General features: G+C 42.1%; 1 protein-coding gene across 1 annotated transcript; it reads right to left on the reverse strand.

Annotated features, from left to right (window-relative positions):
• On the reverse strand, window positions 1-5,778 carry LOC310870212 (delta-type opioid receptor-like; the record flags this gene model as incomplete). The annotated part of the gene is made up of 4 exons (XM_083781303.1): window positions 1-551; window positions 2,005-2,218; window positions 3,420-3,558; window positions 5,684-5,778. The coding sequence occupies 4 exons, from the start codon at window positions 5,776-5,778 to the stop codon at window positions 1-3; spliced, it is 999 nt and encodes a 332-aa protein (XP_083637429.1).
• Between the last annotated feature and the right edge of the window lie 7,017 nt (window positions 5,779-12,795).

The raw sequence follows: 12,795 nt of genomic DNA on the forward strand, positions 1-12,795 counted from the left end.
TCATACCGGTCTGGCCTGCAGCCTCCCGTCTCCGCGGGCCTCCGCGGGGCACGTGTGGTCCCTGAGCGTGCTTCTGACTCGGCTCAGCCCCGCCTGGCTGTCGCCGTGGCCCCGGAGGACCGCCGGGCAGCAGAAGTCACCGAAGCACCGCTTGAAGTTCTTGTCGAGGAAGGCGTAGAGGATGGGGTTGAGGCTGCTGTTGGTGTAACCCAGCGCCACGCAGAAGAAGTAGGCGGCCATGACGCCGGTGGTCTCGGGCACGTCGGGCGACAGCGCCTTGACGAGGACGAAGATGTGTATGGGCGTCCAGCACACCACGAACACGGCCACCACCACCAGCACCAGGCGTGTGATCCGACGGAGGTTGCGGTCCTTGTCGCGCGAGCCCGACAGCAGGCGCACGCTCTTCAGCCTCAGCACCATGAGAGTGTAACAGACGGAGATGATGAGCAGTGGCACGACGAAGCCGAAGATGAAGACGCAGATCTTCAGCAGCGTGTCCCAGTACACGTAGTACGGTTCTGGGAACTGCAGCGCACATTCCGTGGTTCCTGATGAGGAGGGGGAGTCAAGACAACACATAACAACAGATTAACATAATACTACACGCTGTTCTTTCCATATCAGGAAAGGAAAGGAAAGGTACTATGTTTACCCAGGGTAACTGGACTAAGCTCAAGAACTTGTTTACAGCCAGGCCCTGCTCATAGAACATTTCATGGTAGAGGTTCAATGCCTTGTCCAAGGGCACTTCAGCGGTGGTCATTTTAACGTGCCGGTTCGGGGATACGAACTAGCGACCTTGCGATATCAAGACCACTCCGCAAACCGTTCGGCCACCGCTGCCCAAAAAGGAGGAAAGATCCACAGAATCCACACAATGTGATAGCAGATTATATGGACAACAGAAGCCAGTGAACAATTGGGCAATTTGCTTTAGCAATTAAAGAAAAAAAGCTTTCAGGCAATTCTCTCCCTCTGGGAGATCTAATATGCTATTATGCTTGTCACGGCTTTAATCAGCCAAGTAGCGATAATGCAATGGCCCTAGCTCATAAAGATTCTATTTCCGGTATATATGTGGTCGTCATATGCACAGGCGGATGCTGCCCGCGGGCAATTGAGTCAATTCAAGGCAATTAAGGATGTATTCAGAGTACATGAGTTTGTCATCCACTATGTCAGCCACTATATGGCCCATTTACTGCCGATTAATGTCCCGCCTTATCTCCTGTAATCACAATGGCCGACATGGACGACCATTCAAGATCCTAGACTCAAGAGGTTAACGTTGTCACATGCTCATAAAAGTATATTATGTGCAGCGAAATGTTATGGTTGTCATTTGTATTGTCCTATATTTGTCATTCTCTTGGCCAGTTCACACTTGTAAAGGAGACACCCGTCTCGGGTGCATACGTTGGTTAGACCAGTGGTTCCCAAACCTTTTCATGTCAAGGACCCCCCGAATTTACAATAATTAGCCTGCGGACCCCCGTTTGAAAATATATGCCAGGGACCCCCCATAAGAGAATATCTTTATGCCCCTAGCAGTGATTTTCAACCCGTTTAATTTCAAGGACGCCCAGTTTGACATGCATTAGTCTACGGACCCCCATTTAATGGCATTTCTATCTCTGGGACCACCAATTTATATTGTAAAATCAATGCTAATTTAACTCTGAGAGCGTACTAATGGAACCAGGCCCATTTGGTTCCATTTGTACACTCTAACCCTTAAGGGTTCATTTCGTTCCAAATGATCATTTAGCTGGGTCCCCCCCTGGAACTCCCTCCAGTACCACTGGGTTAGACCAACAGTCCTACAGTCATTAGTCAGACAAACCCGTGCTGCTGGTTAAAAATGCGTGGCAGGTTAAAACTAATCTGTGCTGGTTAGGTTAGGGTTTGGGGAGGGTGTCTGACTCACGGTGTGTCTGACTGTTGGTATGTCTAACTAAACAGATACAGGTTAAATAAATAAAAATAAGAATATACACATACCATTGTTAGTCTGCGTGCTGCCGAGGACCATGGCAGGGATGCCCACTGCGGACGACAGCACCCATATGAGCACGTTGATGATCTTGGCCTTGAGGGGCGTGCGGAAGTCCAGGGCCTTGACCGGGTGGCACACGGCCACGTAGCGGTCCACACTCATCATGGTCAGGGTGAAGATGCTGGTGAACATGTTGTAGTAGTCTATGGAGATGAAGACCTGCATGGGACAAAGGGAGATCATCATGGTCAGGGTGAAGATGCTGGTGAACATGTTGTAGTAGTCTATGGAGATGAAGACCTGCATGGGACAAAGGGAGATCATCATGGTCAGAGTGAAGATGCTGGTGAACATGTTGTAGTAGTCTATGGAGATGAAGACCTTCATGGGACAAAGGGAGTCTTTTAGATAAAGATATACACCTAAACCATAAAGGGCTTTTCTGTGTGGAGTTTGCATGGTCTCCCTGTGGAATACAAGAAGACTCACCCCGTTTCTGTTTTCCTCCCAGAATTTTCCCCAGTGAGGGGTGGGAGAGGCTGGACAGCAGACGGCTGGATTTTGAATTTCTCTAACTATAAACTTTCATGACAGCAGACAGCCTAAGTACAAATATAATTTATGAAAAGCTACTGCAGTGAAGTCTGTTCACAGAAGTTGTTGTAGGATATGTGGGGATACCATTTGAGGGGGCAAAACCGTACACTAAATAATACTAAATTGTTTATAGGGTCAATATAAGTAATATAATATAGCCTTTCCACAGGAGTATCTTTTTATATTTTTCCAAAAAGAATACAAACAGCCAATAGCATATTACAAAGTTATCCCCCTCACTGGGGAAAATTCCGGGAGGAAAGACGGGCACGCACCGGGGTGAGTCTTCTTGTTACCCTCCCTGTGTCCCCTAGGGTAGGTACCCTTACAAAGAACATGCAGTAATGATGGTCTCTAAACTGCCTTCCCCTGGCCAGCCAGAGGCGCCTGATGGATACAGAGACTGTATGGAAAAGAGTAATTTGTATGGGAGTGACAAATACATATGCACACATTGTTTGTGTTCATGTATGTTGTCGTGTGTGTGTGTGTGTGTGTGTGTGTGTGTGTGTGTGTGTGTGTCTTTGTAATGTGCACGACGTGCACGTCATTTTGTCAACCATCAAACAGTCATTATACACTTGGTTGCACTGTGACACGTTGTGAGCTTGTAGATTTTCAGCAAGTGTAAAATCAGCCATTACGACGCCATCATGGCCCGCCAAGATACACTTTAGTCGACTAAATCAACTGTAGATTTAGTCAACTAAAATCTTATGATATTTAGTCGAATAAAACTCAAACATTCCAGGTGACTAAAATGTTACTAAGACTAAATGAAAACTATTCCAAAGACTGCCAAAAACAACAGTGGATGGGAGACCTTGCACACCACCTGGCCGAACGGCCAGGAGTGCAGGAGGTAGTCTGTGGTCTGGAAGGGGATGGTGGTGGTGACCAGGGCGTCGGCCACAGCCAGGTTGAAGATGTAGATGTTGGTGGCTGTTTTCATCTTGGTGTATCTGTGGGTGGAGACATGAGGAACAACATGTTTTCATCTTGGTGTATCTGTGGGTGGAGACATGAGGAACAACATGTTTTCATATATAGGTGTATCTGTGGGTGGAGACATGAGGAACAACATGTTTTCATCTTGGTGTATCTGTGGGTGGAGACATGAGGAACAACATGTTTTCATCTTGGTGTATCTGTGGGTGGAGACATGAGGAACAACATGTTTTCATCTTGGTGTATCTGTGGGTGGAGACATGAGATACAACATGTTTTCATCTTGGTGTATCTGTGGGTGGAGACATGAGATACAACATGTTTTCATCTTGGTGTATCTGTGGGTGGAGACATGAGGAACAACATGTTTTCATCTATTGGTGTATCTGTGGGTGGAGACATGAGGAACAACATGTTTTCATCTATTGGTGTATCTGTGGGTGGAGACATGAGGAACAACATGTTTTCATCTATTGGTGTATCTGTGGGTGGAGACATGAGGAACAACATGTTTTCATCTATTGGTGTATCTGTGGGTGGAGACATGAGGAACAACATGTTTTCATCTATTGGTGTATCTGTGGGTGGAGACATGAGGAACAACATGTTTTCATCTATTGGTGTATCTGTGGGTGGAGACATGAGGAACAACATGTTTTCATCTAGAGGTGTATCTGTGGGTGGAGACATGAGGAACAACATGTTTTCATCTATAGGTGTATCTGTGGGTGGAGACATGAGGAACAACATGTTTTCATTTAGTGTATCTGTGGGTGGAGACATGAGGAACAACATGTTTTCATTTAGTGTATCTGTGGGTGGAGACATGAGATACATTTAACCCATTCTGACCTGAGATCAGATTCTAAAAATGTCAGTCGTTCTTCGATTTTTCAAAAATAGCAGACCTACAAGCTCGTATCGCGCCACTCGGTGGCGTGATACGAGCTTGTAGATCTGCTATTTTTAAATAGCTAAAGCACGACATGATGCTAACACCAAAATGGGTTCCCGTTCAGAATGGGTTAATATACATGTTTTCATCTTGGTGTATCTGTGGGTGGAAACATGAGGTACATTGTATAATACATGTTTTCATTTAGTGTATCTGTGGGTGGAGACATGAGATACATTGTATAATACATGTTTTCATTTAGTGTATCTGTGGGTGGAGACATGAGGTACATTGTATAATACATGTTTTCATTTAGTGTATCTGTGGGTGGAAACATGAGATACATTGTATAATACATGTTTTCATTTAGTGTATCTGTGGGTGGAAACATGACAATGAGCTGTGCCTGTAACATATACTTGTGTGTTAATTAAACCCATTCAAACCGGGAGAAAGCATCTGCGCCATTTTAGATTTGAACCATAATCCATTATTTTATACTTTTGCCATTCAAAGCCTCAGATTATGTCCATTCATGTCATCCAGACTCATTCTCGAAGAAGATTAAATAATTCACCCTTTATTAATTGCTCATGCTTATTCATATGTGGTGTTTCACAACATTGCTCATTTGAGGTGGATTATTAGCTATCACAATATTCAACAAATGAACAATGCCAATATAGCCTACTTTGATGAATTCCTTCTTCAGTGAACGGATTTCATTCCGCATGCATGCACGCGCGCGCACGCACGCACGCACACACACACACACACACACACACGCACACACACACACACACACACACACACACACACACACACACACACACACACACACACACACACACACACACACACACACACACACACACACACACACACACACGTAGAGACGCAAACATTTAAATACCATCATATTTTTAACTATAAAATGATGTATATCTGATTGCCACCTGGGGGCGCACAGGGACAAGCTGAGAAAACATACCTATTCATTTAGGCGGCCTTATTATTTTCCTTCCGTGTTAAAACAATATCACTAATAATAATAATCAAAGACTAATGTCCTTTATAGCTATTAATTATTTTTGATCAATAAATAAATTGCCAGTGAGTATCCTATAGGTTTCTCAAAGTATAGCCCATGATGTGTGTAGTCAGTGTGTGTGTAGTGTGTACTGTGTAGTCAGTGTGTGTGTGTAGTTATAGTAGCCTAAATGAAAGTGAAAACATTAACTCACCTAACGATGACATACATCACTAAGCAGTTTCCCACCAAGCCCACCACAAACACAACGGCGTACACGGCGGCTATGATGGGACAGATGGGCGACATGCTCTCCATAACGTTCTCCACGTCCTCCCAGGTGCCATTGTTGTTCATGGACGCGTCCCGGCCGCTCATGGAGATGTCTGTGAAGTTTGGCGTGCACTCCTCCGGAGGATGGAAAAAACATCTGTCATCTTTGAAGATACGCACAACCCCGGCGCTGTCCATGGTGCTGAAGAACGCCGCGGCCGGACAGAGCGTTGTTGAGACCACTCGAGTTGAACACGTCTGGCAATCTATCAAAATCTGACAGTTGTTAGTTAGGGGGACATATAGCACTGTAAGCACTGCATAATTCACATATAATTGTGCATAACACGGGGTTCGAGGGCATGCAGACGTGTGGCAATCTCTTACCTATATATGTTTGTTTATTTCTTGCTCCGAAAAGTTGGTATAGGGTTATAGAAGATAAGATGTCCGTCACGCGTGCCGCGGGAATGGTATTTATACACGAGTAGTAGCCATGTAACAATTAAAATAAGAAAGGTACGTTACTGCAAAAGTCAATCAAAGCCCTTCAAAATGTCTGTGTGCCTGTGGATAAGGAGAGGCTGTGCCACAGTGTGCCATGCGCGCAGCGCTGCGCTCTCCGCGGCTCCAAGCAGAGTGCTGCTCAATCAGTGACATCAGAGAGGCTGCTGCTTGCGGGTTCATCATGCTATAGTTTGTTGTTGTGATGATGACAGGGCCACAACACTGCTGTCGTCCCGATGGAACCAACTGAACCGTCCGCGCGCGGCTACTGAAAACAATAACAACAACACTGTCTGTTAAAACTAAATAGGTACACAATAATAAATAAATCACATGCAGGCCTATATGCAACAGATGCCCATGTGATTTATTTCATCATGCATTATTGTCTCATCAAGATATGTCTTTAGTTAGAGACAGTCAGAGTCAGAGTACGATTTGTCACACATTACCATGAGGAGTGCAGTGAATTTACCGTCTCTCGGAGTCGGAGCGTGATGAGCCGCAGCCTGCAAGGAGCGCGGTGAGCTGCGCTCGGGAATCATTTGATTAATGCTGCATGTACCCCCTCCAACTGTATAGGCTATATATATACTTTCTCCATTTTCAACTGTTTTGTTGTATTTTGACACTTGCTTTGGCAATGTATGTTTTCTCATGCCAATAAAGCTCATTTGAATTGAATTGATTATAGTTGATTGATGCTGAGTGCCAATTAAAGCAGGGAGGCATTGTTGGGAGATCGAACCCCGACCTCCCAGTTTCAGGGTACAAGATCAGGGTCTGCCACGGTGTGGGGAAAAAAGATAAGAAAAGAAGAGAAGATCGAGTGCATCCTTCATTAAGACAAGAGGGTAAAATCGTCTCTTTGACTTGTTGTGTAGGACTGAATGCCAGAAGCAATTTTGAATTGTGACACGTTTCAACGTAATTGAGCTTAATTACGCAGGTGTTGGTATTGTGCTCTGCCACCTGCACTGAAACGTGTTGCTTAGAGACCTCTCATGGGCTTGAGTTGAGTTCTACACATTTTGTTTAGTTATAGTGTTGTGTAGTCACACTCACTGTATAATAATTTATTTTAATATATCTATTCACAATTTCACAACAGTTAAAAAAAGGTTTGCTGCAACAATTAAGAATAACTGCATGTTGTTTATCCCAAAAATGTGTCAAATGGATCCTAGACAGAAAGACTATATGCTAAACTCATAAGCATATAATCAAACTTTATACTACAGGTCCAGTTTCTACACCAAGACAATGTATTGATTTTAAAATTTGGCTTATATATAATTGTATCCACATTCACAAATCGTTTGGAAAGACAGGAAAACGGCACATGTTTCCCCTGATGATCATCAGGTATGATTATACTAGGAAAGAACTTAAAAAAAAAAAGTGTAACACGAAGTGTTAAAATTATATTTTTACAGGATGTGGCCAGTGGCCACAACCAGACATAAACGTATACGCCTCTTCTTCCGGCTCTGGGGGGCTTGTCAAAATTAAAGGCACAATTGGCCAGTAGTCACTTGAGCGACAGCGAGAGACGAGTGACGTTACTTGGGCAGCGACGCAGCGTGCCTTCAGCGCTTCCCTATATTGACCCTCCTGCCTTCATTGGAGCTCCAATAATAAATAATAATAATAATAATAATAATAAACTTTATTTGTATAGCACTTTTCATACATAAATGCAGCTCAAAGTGCTTCACAGGGCAGGACACAAAAATAAAATACAATAAAAACACAAGTAGTTAAAATGATAAAACAATAGCAGAGAAAAAAACCCGAATATAAGAACATAAAATAAATAAAAAGACATAAAATAAAAATAAAACTCAACTAAAAGCAAGGGTGAATGAACTGCCGCGGCCAGTGAGGCATCTATTTTTTTTTAATATCTATGGCCACAACCTCCAGTTCATTAAGTATATACGCCTACCATGTTTTCCACCTTAGTACCACCCACCTGAACAGTGGCGTGCACAAACATTTAGGGGGCAGGTGCTCAAGTGAAAAAAGGGCACCTTGTGCAGCGCATTTTGGGGCAGGAACCCATTTTGGTGCTTCATAGCTATTGAAAAATAGCAGATCTACAAGCTTGTAGGTCTGCAATTTTTTTAATCGAAGAACCACTGACATAGAAACATAGCTTTAGATTGTGGGGGCCTAAATAATATAGTAGAAGCGTTTTTTATCAATATTTGATCAATGTCACCATGGTCCACACACTACAAATTAAGAAAAAAAAATTAACGTTAGAATTCTTCCAACGACCCCAAATATATCTTCAGCAGCAGCAGATAGTCTCCGGTTGACCAAAGACTTCAATGTTTGTCGTAAAGCCATAACTCAAAACTTGCCCAAGTAGATTTTTAAATAGAGCGGAAATATTCTAAACGTATGGAGTAAAGTAGAACCAAAATAGAAAACTAAATGCTTCAGCTAGTGCAGCGAGAAGAAGTTCAGCACTTAACTTGATGTGGTTACGTCATGTTGTAGTATTGTTTTGTAGTCATCAGGATGCTATCGTTACGTCATGTTGTAGTATTGTTTTGTAGTCATCAGGATGATGTGGTTACGTCATGTTGTAGTATTGTTTTGTAGTCATCAGGATGATGTGGTTACGTCATGTTGTAGTATTGTTTTGTAGTCATCAGGATGGTGTGGTTACGTCATGTTGTCTCAATAAAAGCTCTCGCTTACGAGAGCTTTTATTGCTTTTCTTCAAACAGGAAGCGACAAACAGCTTCCTGTTTGTTGTAGGCAAACCATTGCCTACAACATGACGTAAGCATATCATCCGGCTCCAGCCCGGATCATATACCGAAATTAAATGGTGCCCAGGCTAGGCCGGGGTGTGTCACAAGGACTGAGAGAGGGAATGGAGAGTGGGAGTGGCTGATGTGGAGACATGGTCTGTAGAGCGACAGACCATGACCATGCCACTTGGTCCCGGACGTAACGTAGGACTACAAAATGACGTCGGACTTACAGAATAAATCGCTGGGCGCTATGATTTAATGGATAAAATAACCCCGGGCGTTCGGGGTGTTCAAACAAATTGCAATCTAGCATCCTCCCCCTGTACATGCTATTGTTCAATACAGACAGCTAGAGGGTGATGGGTGAGGGTGCTAACAGAACAAATTGCAATCTAGCATCCTCCTCTGTATGCGACTTACACACACAGTTCAATAAAGTTTAACAATATCGTGAAGCACTCAAATGGTCAGTAAACTAAAAAAGATATGCACACAGACATATGCCTACAATGACTATTGCTGTGTGCAGTGGGTGTAGTGAATTTAAGATTAGGAATGCTTAACCTTAAAATGTATAGGGGTGACAAATTGCTCAACTTGCTTTTGTCACCTTTCAGATGTTGTCACAGGGATGCTATGTATTTTCCAGTCTACATAATTGAAATGCAAATGATTCCCAATCCTATATAGGCCTACATGTTCCAGGCACTCCATTCACACTATACTGTAGGAGTAGGCTATATCCACTCTACTTATCATACTAAAAGGATCACATGCAAATCTGTTGGTCGGTCCATTCAGCAATAGGGTTACACAACCTAACCCATTATCACCTGTCCATTAACAATGGGACAGACATGCTCCTAAACATTCCACAACATTATAACTTATACGCTAGTTCTACATGTAGTCACAGTTAAGTACAATGGACAGTATGCACTCTGTAACATTAAGATTTACTCTTGTCATGTTCAATGTAGAAAGTTCAAGTAAAGTATACGTGTAGACTTTTTAATGTAATGAATACTCCTATCCTGTTCCTTCTAGTAACAGTTTGGCATGCAGGATGTAAAAGGAAGCAGTTCTTGTCATTGTATTGTTCACAGTACAAGTTGAAGGTGAAGCTCATGTGTTGTGATGAGCTTTCTGTAATGAACACACAAAGGATGTGTAGCGGTCAACCCTTTATTTGAAAAAGAAGTAATTACGGACAGTGTTTTTTACAGAGTAAATATTTTCTCTTACAATTCTACGAAGACAACATAATACAGAGAATCTAAACATATAATCAAAGTCATTGAAATACACTATGATGATATGTTAGTCCAAACAACACATGTCAACACAGAGACAAGTTACAATCTCACCACTAGTCTGTGAATATGAATTAATGTGACATTTTAATTGCTGAAGAATGTGGGCAAACACTGCTTCTCATATTGTTATATCAATATCATCAGGTCATTATGCAAGTTGAAAATTGATTTAAAATAAGTGATGTATAGTCCATCATGTTTAATGTATATAGCTGGACTAAACTGAATACTTGACATAAGTGTCAACATAATGCCTTATTTGAAGAAGAAAAATAAACACATCATTTAACAGCATTTTCCTCTTTATGACAGGTCTTCATGTGTTTTTTTAGATTACTCTTTTGACTACAGCCCTTGCCACAAACTATACACGTAAAGGGTCTTTCCCCTGTATGAGTCCTCATGTGTACGTTTAATCCCCAATTATGAATACAGCCCTTGCCACAAACTGTACACGTAAAGGGTCTTTCCCCTGTATGAGTCCTCATGTGTACGTTTAATCCCCAATTATGAATACAGCCCTTGCCACAAACTGTACATGTAAAGGGTCTTTCCCCTGTATGACTCATCATGTGTCTTATTAGATCAGACTTGTGACCACAGCCCTTTCCACAAACTGTACATGTAAAGGGATATTCCCCTGTATGAGTAATCATGTGTATTTTTAGATCAGTCTTTAGACTACAGCCCTTTCCACAAACTGTACATGTAAAAGGCTTTTCCCTTGTATGAGTCATCATGTGTCTTTTTAAATGGTCATTACGAGTACAGCCTTTGCCACAAACTGTACATGTAAAGGTCTTTTCCCCTGTATGAATCATTGTGTGCCTCTTCAGAGTTGCCTTGTGATTAAACATTTTACCACAATCTGCACAACTAAAACATTTCTTACCTATTTGACTACTCGTGGAGTGCCTTTGTTTTGGTGAATTGAGGTCATGGAGCAGCTTGTTACTCAAAGACAAACTATTTCCTCCCATGTGTTGTTTATTGTGTGATTTCAGTGTGTTTAAACTTGACTGGTCATCCATGGTGTCATCCCACTCATCACTGTCTTCAGTGATGTCAGATTCAGAACATTGTGAAGAGATGAGCTGATCATCACTAGTTGGTTGTGATTCCACACAATCATGTACATCAGCTTGTGTTTCCATGTGTTGAGATGAGGTGCTGGCTACAGCTTCTGTTTGTATGTTTTCATCATGTTCATGTTTCACTGATAGTAATGTCTCTGTTGACCCACCAACCTCCTCTGATCTTTGAAGTAGCTCATTAAGTTCCTCTTTAATCTGTAGAGACTCTGGCTCCTCTTTTATCAGACTGGAGGTTATCTCCTCCTTTTCGTCTTTAATCTGTGGAGACTCTGGTTCCTCTTTGATCAGACTGGAGGTTCTCTCCTCCTGTTCATCTTTAATCTGTAGAGACTCTGGTTCCTCTTTGACCAGACTGGATGCTCTCTCCTGCTGCTCAGTAAATACCTCCTCTTTACACACAAGGAGGTGTAGGGAGTCTAGACAGAAGATACACATGAGAAACCCATTATTATATTGGACATTGGTGTCTTTGTGTTGGTCAAGATTAGATGTGTTCAACCGGTTATGTAGTTGTGGTTGGATGAAACTTCCACTGTTAGTTCCATATCTGTCCTAATGCTGTTTTGATTTCAGTGTGAAGTGTCACACAAATTATTGTTCCTTACCTCCACAATGCTTAATTTCTAAAACAAGCCTCTCCTTGTTTCTCAAATATAAGTTATCATTAGCTACAACATATTGCGATCTGATATATCCACAGAGAATGTCTTTGAATGAGAGTTTAACCTTAACATGAATGGATTGATGCAGTTGTGTTCAAACATGTTCAAGCCTGTAACAGTTAACATAGTAAATGTTTTACCAACCTGTTCTGTGTAGCTTGACTATTGGTTGTAAAACCATATCCAGTAGTCTGCGTTGGTGGTCAGTTTCTTGCTTGATGTGGAAAGCTTCATCCTCATACTCTGTTAGAATTCTTCCAACTACCCCAAATATATCTTCAGCAGCAGCAGATAGTCTCTGGTTGACCAAAGACTTCAATGTTTGTCGTAAAGCCATAACTCAAAACTTGCCCAAGTAGATTTTTAAATAGAGCGGAAATATTAAAAATGTATGGAGTAAAGTAGAACCAAAATAGAAAACTAAATGCTTCAGCTAGTGCAGAGAGAAGTTCAGCTCTTAACAACTAGCAGAGATTAAAGTGACACAAAGCAGACCAAGCTCTTGTTAAATACTAACAGTGGGCCAATCAGAGTGAGGGGGGGGGGGGCGGGACACACCAAGAACAAAACTGGCTAATCACTGCTCACAACAACAAGGCAATGCAATGTGTTTTATATCAAACATTAAGAAAATTAAACATTATAAAAGTCAGATTCAGTTAAATATAAAGTTACAGCTGTGTTGTGTAACTTTCCTATATGT

Source organism: Protomyctophum parallelum (assembly GCF_964188405.1).
Source record: "Protomyctophum parallelum genome assembly, chromosome: 14".
Taxonomy (NCBI): domain Eukaryota; kingdom Metazoa; phylum Chordata; class Actinopteri; order Myctophiformes; family Myctophidae; genus Protomyctophum; species Protomyctophum parallelum.